Below are 24,809 nucleotides of genomic sequence, written 5' to 3' on the forward strand. Positions count from 1 at the left end.
TATACTTTGTGTATCTGTTTTTACAGATGGGTTCATGTGGTGTGTTCACTGTATATTCCTGGTGTTACCTTTGGAGATGTGGATAAACTTAGTCCTGTAGTTCTCTCAGAAGTTCCATACAGTCGATGGGGAGCCAGAGTGAGTTCAACAATGTCTCATTTTGCCAAATAGCGCCACCTAAGTCCATCTTGATAAAACCTTTTGTTTTGCTATAACTTAATATCAACAATATCATATCTCCATAAATAGCGACACCAGAGTTCAACCAGATCAAACCTTATGTTTTTAATATGCATAAGTTCTTAAATTTGATATAATTACTGGAGCCAGATTGATCTTTGTGCCAAGTCAGATTGCCACACACATGCCCTCAAGTCTGATCATGTCAATTATTTGTTTAATACTCTGGTGGTGGAATCCTCAAATTGTGTACATGTATCTTCAAAATTATCCTGATGTTTAATAGCGCCCTCAAACTCTTCCAAGATAAATCTTTTGTTTTCTATGGAATGTACAGTTAACCTTGAGCATTATGGCCGTTGACTACAAATATCTTAAGAGAAATCTTTGTTATAATATATCCCTCAAAAGCTGAACCATGAGGGACAGCACCCTCACTGGACTTCTTGGGAGACAAGTGTTTATATACTTAAAGAACTATCCAGTATAAATAAAGATTATTATTAGTATAATTTTGTAATACAGGTGTGTACATGGATTGAAAAATCAGATATATATAATTTTTTTATTTTTTTTTATTTTGTGACTTTTAATTCCATGTTATTACTGTGTTGCTTCTTTTATTAGGAATGTTGTTATTGTGAAGATGAAAGATTTGCCAAGACTGGAATAGTGATCGGATGTGATGCCGGAATGTGCCGAAATTATTTCCATGTTACATGGTATGTTTTTATTTTTCATTTAAATTATAGGAAAGGGTATGGAAATCGATACCAATCTTCATTATCCTCCACAGGGAACCTTGCACACCCCTTTAACATTCACATACCTAGGACAGGGTTGTGCACATAGCTGTACCAGCTCAGTGGAGCCATGGGGACTGTACCAGCTCTATGTACAGTATTCCTGTAACAGCTCTGGCCAACACACTAGGTGTAACATACCTAGATTTGACAGATGTGTAACTGATATGCCAACATCAATGTAACATGGATGTTAAAAATAACAATGCAGCATAGGTTTGTATAACATTTGCATATACAAGCTTTTTCTTACAGCCATGTACCAGCTATTTGAGCATAGCTGTAATGTAGGTATTCCCCACAGCCATGTACGAGCTATGTCAACATTGCTGTAACAGCGGTATTTCCTACAGCAATGTACCAGCTATGTGAGCATAACTGTAACATAGGTTTTCCACTCAGCCGTGTACCAGCTTTGTGAGCAAGGCTAGTCGGATATGAACAAAAGGGTTGCTACAGGGTATTATTCCACCATAGCTGTTATATGGTGTGTACAAAGATTACTTTAAATGCTCAGTTTATAATAATGTACATCCCCTGGCAAAAATCGGTGTTTGTCAACTCTGAGATCATATTGAAAGTTAATTTTTAAATCTCTCTTTTTTTCGGCTGTTTGTATTTTTTACAGTGCACAGAAGGTTGGTCTTCTCTCAGAGGCATCACCTGAAGAGGTAAGAATAGAACTGTTGTGTTACCTTATTTGGTTGTACACTGTAATACATTGTACATCTCTCCTCCTTATATGGTAATACATGTTATGCTTATATCCTTATTTGGTAGTAATACATATCTCCTTATATGGGTTGTACATGGTATCCATATTTGGTCGTATAAGTTATTCAGTTCTCTGTATATGTTGATATCACATTATCTTTTCTCCTTATAAGGTAATATCAAGTACCCATTCTCCTTATATGGTGATATTATCATTATCACTTCTCCTTATATGGTAATATCAAGTACCCATTCTCCTTATATGGTGATATTAGTATTGTAACTTCTCCTTATATGGCCATCACCTTAACCATTTCCCATTTGTAGGAAGTGACAGCACTAAGTCTTGTAGAAGCACATAATTTAATGTTGTCTAATCTAAAAAATAATAATAAGCAATATGCTAATTTTTTAATTTTTTTGTGCCATCACAACAGGACATAGCTGACCCATTCTATGCGTACTGCAAGTTACACGTTGAAAAGTTGCTAATGAAACAAAAACGTCAACATTGGTTAGCTGTACAGTCACACTGTAAACAACACAAACTAGAACAAATAGAAGACTTGATATTAAAGGTAAGATTTGATGTATGGATGTCTCCTTATATGGTAAGATCATTGTATGCATGTCTCCTTATATGGTAAGATCATTGTATGCATGTCTCCTAATATATGGTAAGATCATTGTATGCATATCTCCTTATATGGTAAGATCATTGTATGCATATCTCCTTATATGGTAAGATCATGGTATGCATATCTCCTTATATGGTAAGATCATTGTATGCATATCTCCTTATATGGTAAGATCATGGTATGCATATCTCCTTATGTGGCAAGCTCACAGTAATTATATCTGAGTATTAAAAAACAGCAATCATCTCCTTATATGGTAAGAATACAATAATCACATTTCCTTATATGGTAAGAACACAGCAATCAGATCTCCTTATATGGTAATACAATAATCACATCTCCAAATAGGGTAAGATCACAGTAATCATATCTCCTTATATGGTAAGAACACAGCAATCATATCTCCTTATATGGTAAGAACACAGCAATCAGATCTCCTTATATGGTAATACAATAATCACATCTCCAAATAGGGTAAGATCACAGTAATCATATCTCCTTATATGGTAAGATCACAGTAATCATATCTCCTTATATGGTAAAAATACAGAATTCATATCCTCTTAGTGTACAAACCTAGTTGGTTCAATGAGACATACCAACTACATACACTTGCTTCTCTGCAGTTGACAGACGGCAAGACAACAATTTTCAAACAATATTGTTTTTTGTTTATTTGTTGCCATAGGAACGCATTCAGTCAAAACTTGAAAGATCCAGAGAAAGATACAAAGAAATGAGAAAGAAAAGACCACCACCTTGGAGTAAGTAAATATCAAGCTGATAAATTTTCTGTAGATGATTATATACAATGTAACAAAAACTAGAATAATACATATTTGGGCATAAAAGAATCATATATCCATATATAGCTATAACCTTATTTATGGCTCCTTATATGACTCATAACAATTAAAAAGGGCCTTATATGGTAAGAAGATTACTATAAGATATCCATATACGGCTATAACTGTGTTTATAGCTCCCTATATGACTAATAACAATTAAAAAGGACCTTATGTAGTAAGAACAAAATATCCTAAAATGGTTAAAATCACAACTAGCTATGGTTATAACTTGCATCAGGTATCCTTATAAGATAATAGCTCAAAGATTTATCCTTATTTGGTCACACAAATAATGATATCTATCTTTATATGGTTATAGCACCATTTCAGTATCCTTATAAGGTTTAAACAGCAGTTTATGTGTTCAAATATTGTCATGCCTCATTTATTGTCCACCTGTACAGCAGCCAATAAGAAACTTATATAGTTCAATATTATGTATTCATTTTCAGTACCCAGTGAGAAGATGCCTCGCCTTTTGTCCACCTGTCCATCAGCCTATAGAAAACTAATGAAGAAAGCTGAATTACTTGGAATAAACACAGAGGTAGATATTATCTGTATCATTTGCATAGACCATTCCTGAAATTTGTATTAGTTTGTAAATTTTTGAAATGTTTATGTACGATGTTGATGCCTCAATGGAAAGAAGCAGATCCTTTAGTGATGTACACTGTTTGTAAAGCTTGTTGAGTTTTACACTGAATAAATATATTTTACATCCAGCGACAGGAATGCATTTACAAGCTGAACCTGTTAAAACATGAGATGTAAATTAATGAATTAGATTAAAAACACTTGGCACAGCATGTTGGAACGACAGAGACTTGTATTACATTTCATCATTTGATAAGAACAGTTTTATGGCCTCTTTCTGTGATGAAATGTCAGGGGAACATGAAATTCATTTGTGAATATGAGCTATTTATGTAAAGAGGCCATAAAACTGTTCTTATCAAATGATGAAATGTTATACAAGTCTCTGTACTGCCAATATACTGTGCCAAGTGTTATTAATCCAATTCATTTGTTTAATTATCCTGTTTGTAACAATTTACTCATATAAATGCGTGCCTGTCACTAGTTGTAACAGGTTCTGCTTGTAAATGCTTGCTTGTCCCTGGTTGTATAATTATTTGAATCTAATTTTCTTTTTTATCATAATGTTGTATTAATACCTAGACAGTAACATCAAGATCCTCTCATGAAAGACGTGATCAACGTGGTAAATGGCGTATGACGCCAACTTTTACTGCCGAGTTTGTTAACTATTATCTAGGTAAGTGTAGTCATCGTTTACTGCCGAGTTTGTTAACTATTATCTAGGTAAGTGTAGTTGATGTTTACTGCTGAGTTTGTCATGATGATCGAATAGTTAGAGTGACCGGCTTGGACTTTGCAGGTTGCAGGTTGCAGGTTTCAGATTCGCGCACCTTCGCTGCCATTTGTTTTTGAGTGGCTACAGTCCTTGGGCTAAGTGTAGTCGATGTTTACTGCTGAGTTTGTCATGATGATCGAATAGTTAGAGTGACTGTGCCTCAGTCAACCCAGCTATATATTGGGGATCTGGTAGGATAGAGGTTACAATGTGAATGCTTTAATCCTATGCACTTATAAAGGCTGCCATGTATTGTATACTCCCCAGGGAGTTGAAGTATAAAGGGCTGTTGTGCTGATATAGATCCGTGCCAGTTGTAATAATTGTAAAGCACTTTGAGCACAGACTAGGAAAGCACTATATAAAAACTACCATTACATTGTATTAACATTATTATTATCTGTTTTGTTTACAATCATGTTTTGTTTACACTTATTGTTTTGTTTATTTTCTAGAACGCAACATCAAAACAACCAATCTTAAGGTACACCTAGATGATTTAATAGACCAGAGTGCTAAGCTTCAAAGACAACAACAGAATCTACGGGAAAAATATGACACAGTAAGTAAATTTGATTACTTGCATACTTAAACTAAAACCTAGAAACTTGTCTTGGTGTTACTATCACAAGAAACTGTCTACTCTACACCAGAACAGTGGAGTCATGATGGGTGAATGGTTAGTGTGACCAGCTTGGAATCTACAGGTTGCAGGTTCGAGCCCCATCGCTGCCTGCTGTTTGTTTCTGAATGGCTAAAGTCCTTGGGCAAGATTTGAACCACGACTGTGCCTCAGTCAACCCAGCTGTATAATTGGGGACCTGGTAGGATAGAGGTTGCAATGTGAAGGCTTTAATCCTATGCGCTTAAACGGCTGCAATGGATTTTATGCTCCTTGGGGAGTTGAGGAAGACTAAAGGGCTGTTGTGCTGTTCTGATCCGAGCCAGGGGTAATAATTGTAAAGCGCTTTGAACACGGAGTGGGAAAGCGCTATATAAGAACCCAACATTGACATTATTAACAATCTGGTATTGGATTCATGAGGTGTAGATAGTGTTTTTATATTTCATGTATTGAAATGTTTGATAACATTATAAATTGTCCTTGTTTTCCAGTTGTCTTCCGATATAGAAACGTTAAAAAGCAGTAACGTTCAGCTACGGAATATAGGAGAAGAATTATGGAATCAGTTAAGTGAAATATCAGGCAAGGTAAGAATTTATCTATTGATTCCTTGTAGAAGTTATTACCGTTAGATTTTATTTAAACTCCAAGACTGTTTACACACAGTGTCAAGAAATTGTCATCAGTTCTATAGACTAGCCAGAAAACACTCCAACAGGCATCACCCCCCCTCCCCCCAACCCCCCACCCCTGAATGGCAGCCATATTTGTTGTTAAAGTTCACAATATGCATCATAACTTTGGAGGGATAATGCATAGTGACTCCATTCAAGTGCCTACACCCATATTATCAAATATCAAATGTGTTTCTTTGTTTTTTCGCTTCCAGTCCTATTGTCATATCAGAGAGCATTTTAACTTGAGATATTTTTATATTTTGTTATTTTTACAGAATTTTCCATTGCCTCCAGTGTTAATGACATCACAAAGATCCAAGGTATCTCCAACACGTAAAGAAACACCAAAGTCTCCAACTATGACAGTTATACACGTGTAAGTAAACAAATTATCAAAATCAAAAATTACCGCTAAAGCAAGTATCATTCACCAAAAAACTATATGATGTAACATAAAGCTGTTACCGTTCAATGACTCTGTTTGATGCAACCACGCAGAAACCAATATGAAACTGTATGTTCTACACTAAGATAACAAAATTGTAATTGCATGCTATATTTTCTCTAAAGAAAATAAACCATTAATAGTCTGTTATCAACTGGTCATTAATAATCAGTTATTGACTGGCCATTAATAATCTGATATTGACTGGTCATTAATGATTTATTATCGAATTATCATTAATTATGTTTTATCGAATTGTAGGTGTGGTTTATGTAAGGAGACAACAGATCAACATTTATTAGCGTTATGTGATATATTATATATTATTGACTGATTATTGATTAATAATATATTATCAACTGTCATTAATAATCTGCTATTGACCTGTAGGTGCGGTTTATGTGAGGAGACAACAGATCAGTGTTTAATAGCTTTATGTGATTCATGTCATTATTGACTGTCATTAATATTCTATTATTGACTGGTTATTAATAATCTATTATCAACCAGTCATTAATAATATGTTATCAACTGGTTATTAATAATCTGTTATCAACTGGTTATTAATAATCTGTTAATGACTGGTCATTGATAATCCATTATGACTGGTTATTAATAATATGTTATCAACTGGTTATTAATAATATGTTATCAACTGGTTATTAATAATCTGTTAATGACTGGTCATTGATAATCCATTATGACTGGTCATTAATAATCTGTTATCAACTGGTTATTAATAATCTGTTATCAACTGGTTATTAATAATCTGTTAATGACTGGTCATTGATAATCCATTATGACTGGTTATTAATAATATGTTATCAACTGGTCATTAATAATCTGTTATCAACTGGTCATTAATAATCTGTTATTGACCTGTAGGTGCGGTTTATGTGAGGAGACAACAGATCAGCATTTATTAGCGTTATGTGATACATGTAAAAAGTATTATCACTTAGGATGTCTTGATCCACCTCTTAGTAGAATGCCAAAGAAAACAACCTACAGTGGCTGGTAAGTGATAAAATGTATTATTATACCTGTGTTCTACCCAGGATAGATTGCAAGAATGGTGGCTAATTTGCATAAAAATTTACATTTGTACATATAAATAACATGGTAATTTGCATATTGGTTTGCACAGTAATCAGCATATAAATAGCATATTAATTCACATATTGGTTTGTGAAAATATGAATTAGTATACCAGTGTTCTACCCAGGATACATTGCAAGGATGGAGGCTAATTTGCATATTAATTTACATTTAAATAGCATAGTAATTTACATATTGGTTTGTGGAATTATTTGTTATTAGGCCTAATAAAAAAAATTGTGTGGTTCCGATTACACTCAATTTTAGAATAGGTGGGTTTGATAGAATAATTATTTTATATTTTTCTTCATGTGTGAGTGTCTGGTTCAGCTAGTTATGTTTTCCGTTGTTTGCCATATGGTCTCTGTGTTATTTATTTCTTCTCATCAAATGTACAGTCACTACAGATTGGAAGAACAGTTTTTATGTTGTCTTTTTAACTTGATGTCAGTTTCCGCATCCACTATTTCTTGCAAGACTTCACAATTTTCGCAATATTATTATTTTTTTCTTGAATACGTAAAAGAAAAGTTTAGGATCGGCTTGAAAAATGAGCTGGGGTTGGATAACCGGAACCAAACATTTTAACAACTTTTTTCAGGTCTTATAGTACGTCATACACAAGCCAAGTTATTGTGTTTGAACAGAAAATACATGTCATATTTAATAATGATATAATCATTATATTTGGTTGCTAGGCAATGTTCTGAATGTTGTAGCAGTGAGAGTGATGCATCAGCTCCAGATGTTGTCATGGAAACACCACAAGAGGGAGACAAAACTCGGAGAAGTCGTCGTCAGATCAGAGAACCCAATAAATTCACACCAATTCAGGCGTTGTATATAGATGTGAAAAAGATGCAGTCGGTAAATAATTAATGTGAACAATGTCCATATCATACATACATACATACCTACATACATACATACATACATACATACATACATACATACATACATACATACATACATACTTGCATACATACATACATACATACATACACATACATACATACATACATACATACATACATACATACATACATACATCCAATTCGAGGCATACATACATCCATACATCCATACATACATACATACATACATACAGACAGACAGACAGACAGACAGACAAAGACAGACAGACACACATGTTATTTGTCTGTATATTTAAGTAGGTCATTTGTTGTTTCTTTGTGTTTGTGTATTTGTTTGGTTTGTTTGTTTGTTTTGTCCACTTATATTTATATAATGTATTTTGTAAATCCTTTATAATTTTTTCTATTCTGTCAATCTTGCAATATACTCAATTTGACCAGCAGCCCCAGTAATTAGTAATTCCTAATTCCTAAGATTGTAAAAGGAGATGGACTCGACTAGTTGCAAAGACAACTATTTTTCGTCTCCCTTTCCCATGTTTGATTACTTCATATATTGTAGAACTGTTATATATGTATATATATTTTGGGGAATAAAGATTATTATTATCACTTAGTGCCAATTTCTCTACACTGTGGGAGTGTAATTTCGGCATCTGAAATGGAATATTACTACCGGCACATTATAAAAGTAACGAACATTCGATTTCTTGTTCGACACCACAACTTCCGCTTCACACACTTCACATACCTTACTATAGGCACTTGTGAGAATAGATCAGTGTTCTATTTTGACCCTCTAGCTAGTGGCAAAATGCTATCGCATATACCGAAAATTAACTGGGGTCCAGTGAACACTGTATTGTGTTCATTTCACTGTGAGATATAATATGAATTGCAGCAATATCCTTAGCCCTAAAAAACATAATTATTTTCCAAATGGTCTCTGTGTTATTTATTTCTTCCCATCAGATGTACAGCTATTACAGATTGGAAGAACAGTTCATTTCACTGTGAGATATTTTCTGGTACATAGTTTGGCAGACAGGGTGAATTAACATTAATATTATTTTAAATATTTTACAGCATAAAGGATCTAAAAGAAAGAAATACAAAAAAGGATTTAAAGCCAAGAGAAAACTTGAACCTGATGATGACGATGATGATGAAGAGGACAGTATAGTCTTGGTAGGTCAAAGGTCATACAGGTTAAAGGTCAAACATGACAGTATAGTCTTGGTAGGTTAATCCACTTTCTTACTGGGGTGGGGGTGGGGGTGGATGGGGGTATTTGTCTATACAAAAAAACTGCAATTTGGGAAAAATGGCCATATAGTATATTTTGGAATGGGTGCTTCCTAATTAGCTTTACTATGTCTTCTACATAAATAAAATGAATTGAAACAGTATACACAAAGTCCATGTCGATACCTCACTAATTACAAAAAAACCTAATATAACGTGTAAAAAAATTGTTGGATGAAAATTTTATTTAAGTAAGTGATATGTTAATATGATTTGTATACCTAATGTCTTATTTGAAAATAATGTTTATTTGTTTTTTTCCTTTGATAGTATAAATGATTTGAGTCTTTGTTAAACTTTTCCATGTTCTAAATGTGTTTGTTGTGTGACCTCTGACCTTGCACTATATGTTTTCAGCCACCAGCAAAGAAGGAACGCCAAAAACCAGCGCCACGGAAACCCAGAGATGTTGATAAACGAACTGAATGTGATACATGTCATCAATCAGGTGATAACAGTACTTTGGTCAGGTAAATGATGTCTATATCAATATATCTATTATCACCCGTACAATTAGTGGTCAATTCTTAGTACCTTCAATAGCATTTTACGTCATGCTAGAGAGTCAAAATAGAACAAGAAGGTTGACTTATTCTCAGTACCTGTAATAGCATTTCATCTCATGCTAGAGGGTCAAAATAGAACAAGAAGGTTGACTTATTCTCAGTACCTGCAATATCATTTTACCTCATACTAGAGAGTCTAAATAGAACAAGAAGGTTGACTTATTCTCGGTACCTGTAATAGCATTTTACCTCATACTAGAGGGTCAAAATAGAACAAGAAGGTTGACTTATTCTCAGTACCTGTAATAACATTTTACCTCATGCTAGAGGGTCAAAATAGAACAAGAAGGTCGACTTATTCTCCACTAATAAGATAACACTAATGCAAGAATGTGGGATTGAGACATTTGCCTTTAAGTCAATATTACATTTATTCTGTCATCAAGAAAAATACATGTGCAGTGATTAAGGGAATAATGTACAGAAGTCATTATTCTATATATTGACCAGCCATCTATATGATAATACAGTTAACAGGTCAATAATAAATATATCTCAAGTCAATATAATGTGTATTGCCACTTCTGAGAAGAGTTAATATATATAGTCAATATAGCATTTATTATCTCGTCAAAAAAAGTACATATGCAGTGATTAATATATATCAACAAGATATATATTGCCCAGCCATCTATATGATAATACAGTTAACAGGTCAATAATAAATATATCTCAAGTCAATATAATGTGTATTGCCACTTCTGAGAAGAGTTAATATATATAGTCAATATAGCATTTATTATCTCGTCAAAAAAAGTACATATGCAGTGATTAATATATATCAACAAGATATATATTGCCCAGCCATCTATATGATAATACAGTTAACAGGTCAATAATAAATATATCTCAAGTCAATATAATGTGTATTGCCACTTCTGAGAAGAGTTAATATGATGTATATAGTCAATATAGCATTTATTATCTCGTCAAAAAAAGTACATATGCAGTGATTAATGTACAGAAGTCAATAAGATATATATTGCCCAGCCAGCTATATGATAATACAGTGAACAGGTCAATAATATGTATATGTATTGTTACTGTCTTAAGTCAATATAACATTTATTATCTCATCAAGAAATGTTCATGTGAAATAATCAGTTGAATAATACACAGAAATCAGAAGGCTATGAATTGTTATACTAGTATACAGCTAAGGAACAATGTTGTAATAGAGAACTTGCAATCCAGACTGAGCATGCTCAGATGCAAAGGACTATGGGATTATCTGTCGTTATCGTACTATCTTATCTGGAGCTACTGATAAAATAAACCTCCCACAATGGTCAAGCTAAATATGAGTTGATCATTCCTGGTTATAAACAATTGAATAACATTGTTTACAATACTAATTGATTAGTATTTATTACCACATTTCCCATGATGCAACATTCAACATGGCAGGTTTGCAAGTTCCCTATTGGAGCTTTAGTTTAATAAATTGTACATTCATTTTATGGTAATATTTGAAAGTGTTGATTAATTCAATATTTTACAATTTCTTGTAGATGCGATGAGTGTAAGAAGTGTTACCACTTTGGATGTTTAGATCCTCCATGTAAGAAGTCGCCTAAACAAGCTGGTTATATGTGGCTATGTGAAGAATGCGACTCTACACCAACGGTAAGAATTATTATAGTACTATGTGGAAATAGTAAATTAGTGTATGGATTTGAGTATGTGTATGTGTCTATGCCTGTGTGTGTCTGTGTTTGTGTCTCTATGTATGTATGTATGTATGTATGTATGTATGTATGTATGTATGTATGTACGTACGTACGTACGTACGTACATACGTATGTACGTACGTACGTATGTATGTATGTGTGTGTTGATGCCTGTATGTGTGTCTGTCTGTGCATATGCCTGTGTCTTTCTGTGTATGTATGTATGTATGTATGTATGTATGTATGTATGTATGTATGTATGTATGTATACATGCATGCATGCATGCATGTATGTATGTATGTATGTATGTATGTATGTATGTATGTATGTATGTATGCATGTATGTATGTATGCATGTATGTATGTATGTATGTGTGTATGTATGTCAGTGTATGTATGTATGCATGTATGTATGTATGTATGTATGTATGTATGTATGTATGTGTGTATGTATGTCAGTGTATGTATGTATGTATGTATGTATGTATGTATGTATGTATGTATGTATGTATGTATGTATGTGTGTGTGTGTGTATGTATGTATGTATGTATGTATGTATGTATGTATGTATGTATGTATGTATGTATGTATGTATGTATGTATGTATGTATGTATGTATGTATGTATGTATGTAGGTATGTATGTATGTATGTATGTATGTATGTATGTATGTATGTATGTATGTATGTATGTATGTATGCATGTATGTATGTATGTATGTATGTATGTATGTATGTATGTGTGTATGTATGTCAGTGTATGTATGTATGTATGTATGTATGTATGTATGTATGTATGTATGTATGTATGTATGTGTGTGTGTGTGTGTGTGTGTGTGTATGTATGTATGTATGTATGTATGTATGTATGTATGTATGTATGTATGTATGTATGTATGTATGTATGTATGTATGTATGTATGTATGTATGTATGTATGTATGTATGTATGTATGTATGTATGTATGTATGTATGCATGCATGCATGCATGCATGCATGCATGCATGCATGCATGCATGCATGCATGCATGCATGCATGCATGCATGCATGCATGCATGCATGCATGCATGCATGCATGCATGCATGCATGCATGCATGCATGCATGCATGTATGTATGTATGTATGCATGCATGCATGCATGCATGTATGTATGTATGTATGTATGTATGCATGCATGTATGTATGTATGCATGCATGCATGCATGTATGTATGTATGTATGTATGTATGTATGTATGTATGTATGCATGTATGTATGCATGTATGTATGTATGTATGTATGTATGTATGTATGTATGTATGTATGTATGTATGTATGCATGTACATATATTTATTACATATTTAACTATTAAAACTACATAAATTGATATTCTTTATTTATCCTGTGGTCATTTTAATCCTTAGTAATAATAAATACTTGTAAATCATTCTTAAACACAATGTTGTCATCATCCTGATAAGAGCAGTTAGACGTTTTCAGATATTCCACTAACTCACACCGCAAATCATCCGGTGCAGTGTTAGTGAAATCATCCACCTCCGTGATAAAATCTAACAGAAGACTTCCTATTTTAGAGTTCTCTTTAAAACATTGGTTGATGTAGAAATAAGACGGCAGGATGGTTGTTTTGTACTTAATCTTGTTTCTTTCTAAGATGTCTTGTATGTTTTTACCGGTTGTGTACGTACATCCATCGCTTTGCAGTAGTCGGTCACCGAATTCACGCCAAATGTTTTCCCAGCCTCCATTGCCTGTTAACAATAGAAACAAGGGAATGGATACTTTTACAATGTTTTATAAGCCATCATTGCATGTTTCCATAGAAACAAGGTAAAAAGGAAAATGTACAATAGATTGGAGTAACAGTAAATACATACATACGTACATACATACATACGTACGTACGTACGTACGTACGTACGTACGTACATACATACATACATACATACATACATACATACATACATACACACACACACACACACACGTACGTACGTACATACGTATGTACTACGTACGTACGTACGTACGTACGTACGTACATGCATGCATGCATGCATGCATGCATACATACATACATACATACATACATACATCCATACATACATACATACATACATACACACATATATGCATACATACATACATACATACATACATCCATACATCCATACATCCATACATACATACATACATACATACATACATACATACATACATACATACATACACACACACATACACACATACATACATACATACATAGATATATACATACATACATACATACATGTACATACTCCCACACACACATACACTTACTAGACACTTGTAATAGTACCATAATACCATTAGTTTTCAAATACTTGTAGTAAAACTGCAATATAGTATTCTCTGTGTTGTCCACATAGTACAGCATTTGTATCATATGCACCAAGTCAAACTGAGACTGCTCAGTTGATGCCTGAAAATATACAAAAATAAATACTTTTAGATAACAAGGCTTCTAAACACTGTGTCCCTATGTACAAACTTTCAAAATGCTATTAGGGATGTAAAGATGAGTTGGGATTGATAAACTACCCAGGTAGTTGAGTCTTAGGTTTACTAAGATAGACACAAACTAAAACTATTATCACTATGTTGATACAACTATGGAGAGGTGTCTCAGAAAACTAGTTTATTGGGGGGGGGGGGGGGGGGTAGATTTCAAATAACTGGGATGGATGTGAGGGGATGAGGGTGTTGCTTTGGTGGCTGTTACATTTCAAAATATGTAGAATTGCATATGACAGCCCCAAAAAGTGTTAATTTGCATATTATGTTTATTAATTTATATATTTGTCTTACTATACACCTGGTTATTGCATAAAGATCTTACCATGTACTCTTCAGCAGTTTGATTCCTCCAATCAAAATCCACGATGTCCAGTGCTTTATGTTCCTTCACATTGGATTTGTATTTCTTCATTTGATCCACACTTGGTTCAATGACACAGTTGTAAATATTTTGATATCGCTTAGCAACAGTACCCAGAATATGAATATCTATCTCTCCTGCAATCAAGTATTTATATGTATGTTAATATCGCTTTGCAACTGTACCCCAAATCTGAATTTTCATTTCTCTTGCAATGACATGATAGTAATTATTTGTTATCTCTTAGCAACAGTGTTTACAATCTGAATATATATCTCTCCGTCAATAGCCCAACAGCAACTGTACCCCTAATCTGAATATCTATCTTTCCTTGAATGACACAATATTGCAACTCTCCCTCAAATCTGAATATGTATCTCTCCTTCAATAACACAATGCAACTGTACCCCTAATCTGAATATCTATCTCTCCTTCAATGACACAACAGCAACTGTACCCCTAATCTGAATATCTATCTCTCCTTCAATGACACAACAGCAACTGTACCCCTAGTCTGAATATTTATCTCTCCTTCAATAACACAATGGGAACTGTCCCCCAAATCTGAATATGTATCTCTCCTTCAATAACACAATGGGAACTGTCCCCCAAATCTGAATATGTATCTCTCCTTGACTGACAATATTTTAGCTATTAGTAGCCAATAAAAATGAGAGTAACATACCCGATCCACTGCCAACACCCAGTACTGTCAATTTTTTGTCGTTGCTTGTGTCGGATAATTTGTCAGTTATTTCCGTTATCCCTACTTCCACCCAATCCGTCATTACTTTGTGTTCATCCGATACTTGTAGGAATTCCTTGAAAGATTGGAGGTAGCGTGGTGCATTACTGGACAGACTCTTCATTGTTGTCATGGTGATTCTAGGAAGTAACAATAAACATACCTAGTGTATTAGTGTCTGCATACATTATGTTGACATGGTGATTCTGGGAAGTAACAATTAATATACCCAGTGTATTAGTTTCTGCATACATTATGTTGTCATGGTGATTCTGGGAAGTAACAATTAGCATACTAGTGTATTAGTTTCTGCATACATTATGTTGTCATGGTGATTCTGGAAAGTAACAATCAACATGTTGGTATGTTAGTGTGTGCATATATGATGTAGACTCTCTCACCAGTCGACCCTTGAGAGCATCACTATTAGCTGTTTTGTATGTACCAATATCTACCGAATAATTGTACTAGAATATCATTGTAGTGCACGCCCTCATCGACTACATAAGGCTAATCATTTGTTAACATGTTACTGGATGCTCTGTGTTATTGTAATGTTTGCGTATATCTTATCCGAAGGCTGGATTACCGTGGCTTTATCAACAATTTGTGTACAAGTAAACACCATGGAGTATAAGTTTACACTGTAATAAATATAGAAACTCTCTGTATTGTTGCTAGGAGATAGTTTTAGCACGGGTTAAGACAGGTTTACTCGGACACTTGGTTGAATTTAGTTGTATTTATAAACCTTCGTGAAAGGTAAAATAACAGGAACATACATGTAGTAGATATACGTACTGCCCAGTGGTTAAAACAATGAGATGACTCCAAAACTCTCTGACAGACAGATTTGAACTACTAACCATACTTATAAGAAATAGTAGTACAACATAAGCAGTAAATAAAATTGATCAATTAATCAATCAAACAATCAATCAATTTCTATAGCGCCGATTTCCAGAGCAATTTTCTATTCAGTAGTGCTGACTGGCTAAAGCACACCGTATGCTTTGGTGAACAAATAAGTCTTCACTTTTGTTTTGAAACAATCCAGGCTGGAGGCTTGGTGAATGTCAAGTGGCAAAGAGTTCCATAGTTTGGGGGCGACATATGAGAATGAACGACCTCCATAGGTGACTTGTCTGTAATTTGTTGTTGCAAGCAGATTCTTGTTTGTAGAACGTAGAGTGCGACACGGTGTGTATGGCTGGAGAAGTACTCTGGAGTTAAGCCATGAAGGGCTTTATATGTCAACAGTAAAATTTTGTAATCAATCCTGAAACGAACTAGTAACCAATGCAGGCTGGTGAGAACTGGAGAAATGTGTTCAAACTTCTTGGTACGAGAGATGATCGTTGCAGCTGTATTTTGAGCACATTGTGATAGGTTTATGGTGGTGTCAGGAAGTCTGTATAATAATGCATTACTGTAGTCAAGCTGATAGGATTACATGGAATAACATTAAAAAAAACATCAATAAATAAAGTGTAGGTGAACAGAACGAGTTCTTTACACTCACCTTCAAAGTCACTTGTCAGTTCTTCTTCTCAGAATAAAAACTCAGCTTGCGATGTGTTCTTCGTTAGGGAATGATTTTTAAACTGAAATCTGCATCCAGTTGGGTCGCTATGACGATTTTCAAATGGATCTTGATGTCATATTTTGTATAATCAACTAATTAGCATAAATTAGCATACATTAGCATACAAGTTAAGGCTTCTCTTGAAGGAGGAAGTTCTGTTATCTGTTTGGTGACCTAAGGGGTCTTCTCAAAATGCGATTGATTGCGTGGTATTTTGTATTTCTGTTTTTTAGAAAGTGAATCAGAAAGTGAATTTTCCAATTTAGAATTATTTTATTTTCACTAATAGATGTTTAGTCGTTTTTCCCCCAATATCATCAGATATGCGTAGTCAGGATCAGTGAATTGTACCGTTACAGTTTCAGGAATCTCCAAGTTGTTAGTTTGAGTCTTTCTACTTCCATTTGTTAATGAGTGGCTGTAGTCCATGGGTAAGATTTGATCCTTCAATAAACCCTGCTATATAAATAGTGACCTGGTAGGATAGAGGTTGCACTTGCTTTATGTTAAAGACAGACAGACATAGGCAGAAACAGAGGAACAGAGACAAACAGAAAGAGATGGGCAGGGAAACAGGCAGGCAGGCAGACAGACAGACTGACAATGAGAAAGAGAGAGAGAGAGAGAGAGAGAGAGAGAGAGAGAGAGAGAGAGAGAGAGAGAGAGAGAGAGAGAGAGAGAGAGGGGGGAGATTGTTTCTCAATATTGACATTTTCAAATATGCTTAAAGTTCTTGTGATCTTTGGATTTAAGTATGGATTTGTTGCAGATAATTTCTCTATATTCAAATGACATTTTAATTTCATAACTCAACATGTATCATAATGGAGCTTAATCATAAAAAGAGCCAAAAGAAAATCAAAAAAATATTATTTCTTCTTGTATGAATTACTTTATATAATATCAGTTTCAAAAGAATGTCTTCACTCAAAAAATACCCGCATATTGTCAGTTTATTTCTAAGAAATTCTGAAATAAATAGATTTTGATTAAAAACAGAAAATGTCAGGTATCTGTTTGTACGTGTTATAAAAGTAACCACTAATTGATCAGTTATATGGTTTCCATGACAACTTGATATTTGGGAAGTAAACCTTAAGTGTTTCACGTTGGCATAAATAACGACACTGAATTAAGTTTAAATTTAGAGAAAAATTGAGAGAAAAAAGGAAAATTATTTTCCATGGCTTGTCATTATAAAAAAAATGTCATGTGTATTTTGGATGTATAGCTTTGGTCTTAGAAAGAATTTCTCCCCATTGTCAGTACTTAGGTATATTCACAGTGGTAGGCATTCAAATCAAAATTACTGTGAGGTCGTCTTTATGTGACAACGTTTCCAGTACAAATGCTGATATCGCTTTCATTTTAATGCATCTGATCGACCGACAAGATATTCGTGACCGTCTGAAACACTGAAGACAGAACAATTAAAAAATGATGATGTTGCACATACGCAAACTTATGACACGGTGTAAGCGCGCACGTTATTACGTCATCATGAGATCATTCCTGATATGAGGTCAAATTTGTTTATTTTCAACTTCTTGAGTTTTCAGTTATTTACACAATGTTGTTTTCATATCATTTCATTGCTGTTGGTATGGACTTTGTTTTCGAATGAAAACGGATCATTTTAAAAACGGTCCTCTTTCAGTAGTTTTTTCAAATCGTTGTGTTTTCATGTATGCTTTTATTGTCTCCATGTAGACAGTAGATGTAAACACAGTAAATAGTTGCATTTTCACGTGCGTTTTTGTTGGTAGGAAGGTGTAAATGCAGCAAAATAGTTGCATTTTCATGTGCGTTTTTGTCGTCTACCTGTAGACGGTAGAAAGGTGTAAATGCAGCGAAATAGTTGCATTTTCATTTCATTTCAAACCGCATTGTAAAAATCAGATCCACATTCTTCTCAGAAATGAAAATTAATCAATTCATAAATACTAAATGCAGTAATATTTATGGAAAAAACTGAAAAAAGAAAGTTATTTTCTATACATGTCATTTGAATAGATATATTATGGGATGTATATCTTTGATATATTCAAAGAGTAGGTTCTACTAATCAAATCAAAATTACTGTCAATCTTGTATGGAAGTGAACGTTCATCAGTTCTTCATTAGTAAAATATTATGTATTGAATAGTAAATTTTTGCTAACAAATTTGTAAATGCCGTATTTAACTAAATTTTGATAGGAATAAATAAAATGGAGTTGTTTCTTCCCTTCTGCTCTAAAATTAACCTGAATCACACAAAAAATTTACAGAAATCCTAAATTTTGTGGAAAAATGACGTTGCTATGAAAATACTTGCAGTCTAATATTACTTACAGTGTAATATTTACTACTGAATACATCGATTAATAGCAGTGACTTATACATGTACCGGTACTTGATAGATGTATGATTTTTGAGATTCAAAGTGTATATGTATGTATGTGTGTGTGTATGTATGTATGTGTGTATGTATGTATGTATGTATGTATGTATGTATGTATGTATGTGTATGTATGTATGTGTGTATGTATGTATGTGTATGTATGTATGTATGTATGTATGTATGTATGTATGTATGTATGTATGTATGTGTGTGTGTGTGTGTGTATGTATGTATGTGTATGTATGTATGTATGTATGTATGTATGTATGTATGTATGTATGTATATAGAAAAAAAAGAAATGCATATGGAACTTATAAATCAGTCTGTATAAATAGATGTAAAATCCGACGTTTCGAATAAATATTCGTTTTCAAAGGAAAAATTGGTGAGATACAGAAATGTTAGGTTAAAATCTAAATGTAATGTAACAGAACGACAACCGCGCATGATATATAAACGGTTATACGTGGGAAAAGTTCTCATGTTCTCACGCACCAAATAGAACCCAATAGAGCTGAAAATAAGGTGTTCTTGATAAGACATAAATGAACAAGCATAACTAGGTCCAAGACAACTTCCCATAGCAACGCCGCATTTCTGCACAAAATACCTGTCATTAAAGGTAAAATAATTACAGGTAAGAACAAGTTCAGTCAATCTAAGAAGTACGTGGGTAGGAGGGTCAAGTACAGGTCTTAAATTAAGATAGTGTTCAATTGCAACTAACCCTTCATTATGTGGTATGGAAGTATACAAGGACTTAACGTCCATAGAAAAAAGGTATCGTGGCTTACCTTGTTGGAATTGGAAGCCATTAAGTATTTTAAGAGCATGGTTCGTATCTTTAATGTAGGTAGGCTGAGATGGCACAATAGGTTGTAAAAGGGCATGTAAATAACACACGATGTGTTCCTTTTTTATGTATGTATATATGTATGCATGTATGCTTAAGGTATAAAATCTAGATAAGAAAGGAAATCTGGTTAAATGTAAGGTTTCTGTTATATTCATTATTGCTATGGAAACTACACTACTGGACACAAACAAGCTGTGAGGCACTCCCAAGTAACATGTGGATAACATGTGGGTAACATGTGGGTAACATGCGATTTTCACCATCGGGACATGCACAGTATAGTATATACATGATCTAATCACATGCATCTGTAGTTTTTCAACCTTGAGGGCCTTCCTCATGAGTTTATGACTTTCAGTATTAAACTATTATGTTCCTATCATGTGTACATGTAAGTTTTCTAAAATGTGGACTATATTATCATGGTTTGTAGCAGACTACATTTGAACAATAAAATTGTAAAATACGGTTACTGTGATACCTCTAACGTAGTAGGTGTATTTTCGTGATTTCTAAATTTCATTATAACATCATTTACTTTCTACAAACAGCTCTATGAGTATAGTCTGCCACGAATGAAAGATTTAAGAAAAAGTTGCAGAAAAAACATAAATTTGTAGAAAAAACAACCACTGCAGGTACATGTGAATTATTTTAAGAGGAATTTATTTTTTATAGGTAGTTCTATGGTTTTGGTCTAAAATGAATGAAATAGTAAAGAAAATTTGCCGAAAAAACTTAAAATTTTAGGAACAATATTTTTATAATATATGTACTATGTGGTTAATTGGGTAGAAAAAGTTGCAGTCAAATTAAAGTATACTATGTGTGAATATTAGAGAGGATCTCTTTCACCATGTTGCTGTAATTCTTTCATATCAGTCTAAAATGTAAGATGGTGAGGGAGAAAATTCCTCTCAAACCTAAATTTATAGAAGTAAAACTAAATGTGAATATTAGAGACGATCCCTTTTATCGTGTTGCTAGGTGGTATTAATAATTGTCAGTGATCATGGAATCCTTAGAATTCTGATAAAAATAGTTGCTGCAAGTAACGCATCATACTCTTTTATTATTGGATAGCCTACAAATGAAGATGCCCACATAGGTTGCCATGGTTACAGGAAGTTTCCTAGTAAGGCTGATGAAGAGTATTTTTGATCTAAATTATTTCAAATTAGTTCCAATTCTATGATTTGAATAGTGTATTGAAACTGCTAAGTGGGTCCTGGGCAATTCTCTCCTTCCAGGTATTTTTGTCGTATATGTACAATTGTGAAGTGAATGCCATGTTTGAGATCTATGATATCCTGTTTCAAAAGTCACTGGATAATCATAACTGTGTAAGTATAGTTCAACCAGTGCGTAGGCTGATTGATAGCACTGACATTTTCCACAAAAAGTGAACAAAAATTTCCCATTTCTGTAAATTTTTGGCACAGTTTTGCTCTATTTTAGAATGAAGTCATAAAAATAGACCTTATAAGTGAATTGGTGATAAACGATTGCTTTAATTTTAAGAACGAGTATGACAATTTTGATGACAAATATTGGACAAAAATTCATATTTCTGTAAATTTTTGGCACAGCTTTATGTTATTTTAGAATGAAGTCATAGAAATAGGCCTTATAAGTGAATTGTTGACAAAAGATTGCTTTAATTTAAAGAGTGAAAATTTTGATGAAAAATATTTGAACAAAAATTTCGTAAATGTTTCTTCATTTTAGGCACATTTTTGTTTTATTTTTGATTGAAGTCTTAGAAATTGGCCTTGTAATTGAGTTGATGATGAAAATTTTGTTTTAAATGAAATATAAGTATGACAATTAAAATTATTTGAGTAAAAATTTAGGTTGCTGTAAATTTTTGGCTTATTTTTGTTATATTTTAGATTGGAATCTTAGATATAGGACTTGTAAATGGTAGCTGTTTAGAATTTTGCTGTGATCTAATTAGTAACTGGAGAAATTTGAGTGTAAATTATTTGTTCAAAAATGTAGGATTCTGAAAATTTTCAATATATTTTTGTTTTATTTTAGACTAGGGTCTTACAAATAATCTGTGTAAATGAATTACTCTTAAAATTTTGCTTTAAAATATTTTCTAAATGACAATATGATCAGTTTGAGAACAAAAATGTCATATATCTAACTTGAAGAGCGTGGGCTGCCAGTATTGGATATTAGAGAACTGCTTGATAAATTATTGCTTGCAAGCTTTCCAGAATAATTTCAGAAATCTTTTTATACAATTTGCCAACAGGCTGTTAGATGTTTGTAATACATTGTGATTATAACATGGGAATTCAATATGGTAGAAAAATAGCATGTGCTCAATAAATTATTTAATGCAAGCATTCCAGGATGATTTTAGACAATTTATTGCACAATTCACCAAACTGTCAGACATGTTGAAGGCCCTGCAACTATAAAATGGGAAAAGGCTATGTAGGCAAAATTTTTAACAAAAGTCAACTTTTTGTAAAATGTCACTACAAGGAGTTTACCTATTGGCTGATATTTGAGTGGAAAATTGAGACAAAAAATGGAATAATTTTCCGGAAGGTATTGTTTTTGTAACAGTTTAAAAAAAAAAAATTCATGTTTCATTTTATGACAACTGAAAGCACATTGTAACAATCTTCCTGTGATAATTTGTAACAATCTTCTATAACAATATGTAATTCAAATTTCTGGTTGCGCTTTTTAACAACTTCCGTAAAGTGCTTTGTAACAATTTTCCTGAAGCAATTTGTAACAACTCATCCAGAAAAGTAACTAATTACTAACATTTCTGTAACATAATCACAGCAATTATTATGATGTCATGTACAGGTATTTAGATATGTTACATACAACCTATTTTCCTGCCAATATTGATAAAAATGATGGTTTTTGTTACTTTTATGTCATGCCATGAATTGATTTTAGACCAGAACGATAAAATAGTCTTTGTAAATGAATTTAGGACAAGAAATTTAAATCAAATGTCAACAAAACAGACACTCAGTCACAAATTAAAAGCAAAACTAACAGATAGGCAGTTAGGAATTTACACTTGTGCCTACGTACATTTAAGAATTTACATGTCGAACAATAAATGCACTTGTGCCTACGTACATTTAAGAATTTACATGTCGAACAATAAACACACTTGTGCCTACGTACATTTAAGAATTTACATGTCGAACAATAAATGCACTTGTGCCTACGTACATTTAAGAATTTACATGTCGAACAATAAATGCACTTGTGCCTACGTACATTTAAGAATTTACATGTCGAACAATAAACACACTTGTGCCTACGTACGTACGTTGGAGGAAGAAAATTGAAAATAATGATTTGAGGATTGGCTACTTGCACATTTGAAAGGTCTTTGTGAAACTGCTTGTCCAGGAAACACAACTACTTCTTATTGAAATACCACAATTAATGACATTTATATAACATTTCTATAACCAACAGATTACCAGAATTGTCATATCCTCGTTAAAATAAAGTTAATTAAGGGGAATGACTAACGAGTGATGGTTCCGCCAATCTAGACCAATTTTGTACATACACATCGTAGAAATACATTCGCTTTGTGTCCTTGTGTGAATGTAGTAGGGGAACCCCTAGGATAGTTAAGATTATTTAAATTCCCTAAGGCAGTGAGGTATTTCATCACTGTAGGTGGCTTTAATAGTGTTTGTGGATGCCCAGCAAAACTACACCCACTCAAAGCCGCCATGAAGATTAATGTGTAAAATACATCACTTGTATGTAATGCCAGCCTGACTTATACACTTACATAAAAATTGACATCATCATAAACCACAGCCTCTTTTACGGCACCGTCGAAGACGTACCACCTAGAGGTCGTAAACCACAGCGTCTTTTATGGCACCGTCGAAGACGTACCACCTAGAGGTCGTAAACCACAGCCTCTTTTATGGCACCGTCGAAGACGTACCGCCTAGAGGCGTTGTTTCAGCAGGAATACGTGCTCTGGTTTGCGAGTATGAAAAATGAATAGTTCTCTGTAGTTGTGCTAACAGTATGAAGTGTCTACTAACTATACATACTACCAACCCAGAGTGACTATAGAGTTTCAATTATGCAGTACAATGTACTACCAAACCAGAGTGACTATAGAGTTTCAATTAGTCAGTACAATGTACTACCAAACCAGAGTGACTGTAGAGTTTCAATTATGCAGTACAATGTACTACCAAACCAGAGTTACTATAGAGTTTCAATTTGGCAGCACAATGTACTACCAAACCAGAGTGACTATAGAGTTTCAATTAGTCAGTACAATGTACTACCAAACCAGAGTGACTATAGAGTTTCAATTATGCAGTACGATGTACTACCAAACCAGAGTGACTATAGCATTTCAATTAGGCAGCATGAGGTTACTACTAAACCAGAGTGACTATAGAGTTTCAATTAGTCAGCATGATGTACTACCAAACCAGAGTGACTATAGCATTTCAATTAGGCAGC

At 33.6% G+C, this 24,809-nt stretch overlaps 2 protein-coding genes across 2 annotated transcripts in view; one reads left to right on the plus strand and one right to left on the minus strand.

The window, feature by feature from the left end:
• The window catches only part of LOC144450286 (PHD finger protein 14-like), a 34,012-nt gene that overhangs the window by 6,858 nt on the left and 2,345 nt on the right, over positions 1-24,809 (plus strand). The window contains exons 8-22 of the mRNA XM_078140884.1: positions 27-138; positions 808-902; positions 1,612-1,654; positions 2,135-2,275; positions 3,024-3,099; positions 3,636-3,730; positions 4,366-4,462; positions 5,017-5,123; positions 5,678-5,773; positions 6,139-6,239; positions 7,194-7,325; positions 8,105-8,273; positions 9,368-9,463; positions 9,944-10,056; positions 11,664-11,778. Coding sequence (XP_077997010.1) covers positions 27-138; positions 808-902; positions 1,612-1,654; positions 2,135-2,275; positions 3,024-3,099; positions 3,636-3,730; positions 4,366-4,462; positions 5,017-5,123; positions 5,678-5,773; positions 6,139-6,239; positions 7,194-7,325; positions 8,105-8,273; positions 9,368-9,463; positions 9,944-10,056; positions 11,664-11,778 — 1,588 coding nt within the window. The remainder of the gene's footprint in view (positions 1-26; positions 139-807; positions 903-1,611; positions 1,655-2,134; positions 2,276-3,023; positions 3,100-3,635; positions 3,731-4,365; positions 4,463-5,016; positions 5,124-5,677; positions 5,774-6,138; positions 6,240-7,193; positions 7,326-8,104; positions 8,274-9,367; positions 9,464-9,943; positions 10,057-11,663; positions 11,779-24,809) is intronic.
• On the minus strand, positions 13,219-15,624 carry LOC144450352 (histamine N-methyltransferase B-like). Its single transcript, XM_078140954.1, has 4 exons — positions 15,432-15,624; positions 14,708-14,883; positions 14,149-14,290; positions 13,219-13,577 (listed from the first exon to the last, which is right to left on the minus strand). Exons 1-4 carry the CDS (start codon positions 15,622-15,624, stop codon positions 13,219-13,221), a joined length of 870 nt encoding a protein of 289 aa, XP_077997080.1.

The sequence above is a fragment of the Glandiceps talaboti genome, chromosome 19 (genome assembly GCF_964340395.1).
Source record: "Glandiceps talaboti chromosome 19, keGlaTala1.1, whole genome shotgun sequence".
NCBI classification, from domain to species: Eukaryota; Metazoa; Hemichordata; class Enteropneusta; family Spengelidae; genus Glandiceps; species Glandiceps talaboti.

Bases quoted from the DNA above. Each gene is read 5' to 3' on its own strand.
- LOC144450352 (XM_078140954.1), bottom strand. From the start codon at position 15,624: ATGACAACAATGAAGAGTCTGTCCAGTAATGCACCACGCTACCTCCAA. The intron at 14,884-15,431 runs GTATGTTACTCT...ACTTGATTGCAG, and splicing joins GGGTGTTGGCAGTGGATCGG to GAGAGATAGATATTCATATT. The intron at 14,291-14,707 runs GTAAGATCTTTA...GTATATTTTCAG, and splicing joins AAACTGCTGAAGAGTACATG to GCATCAACTGAGCAGTCTCA.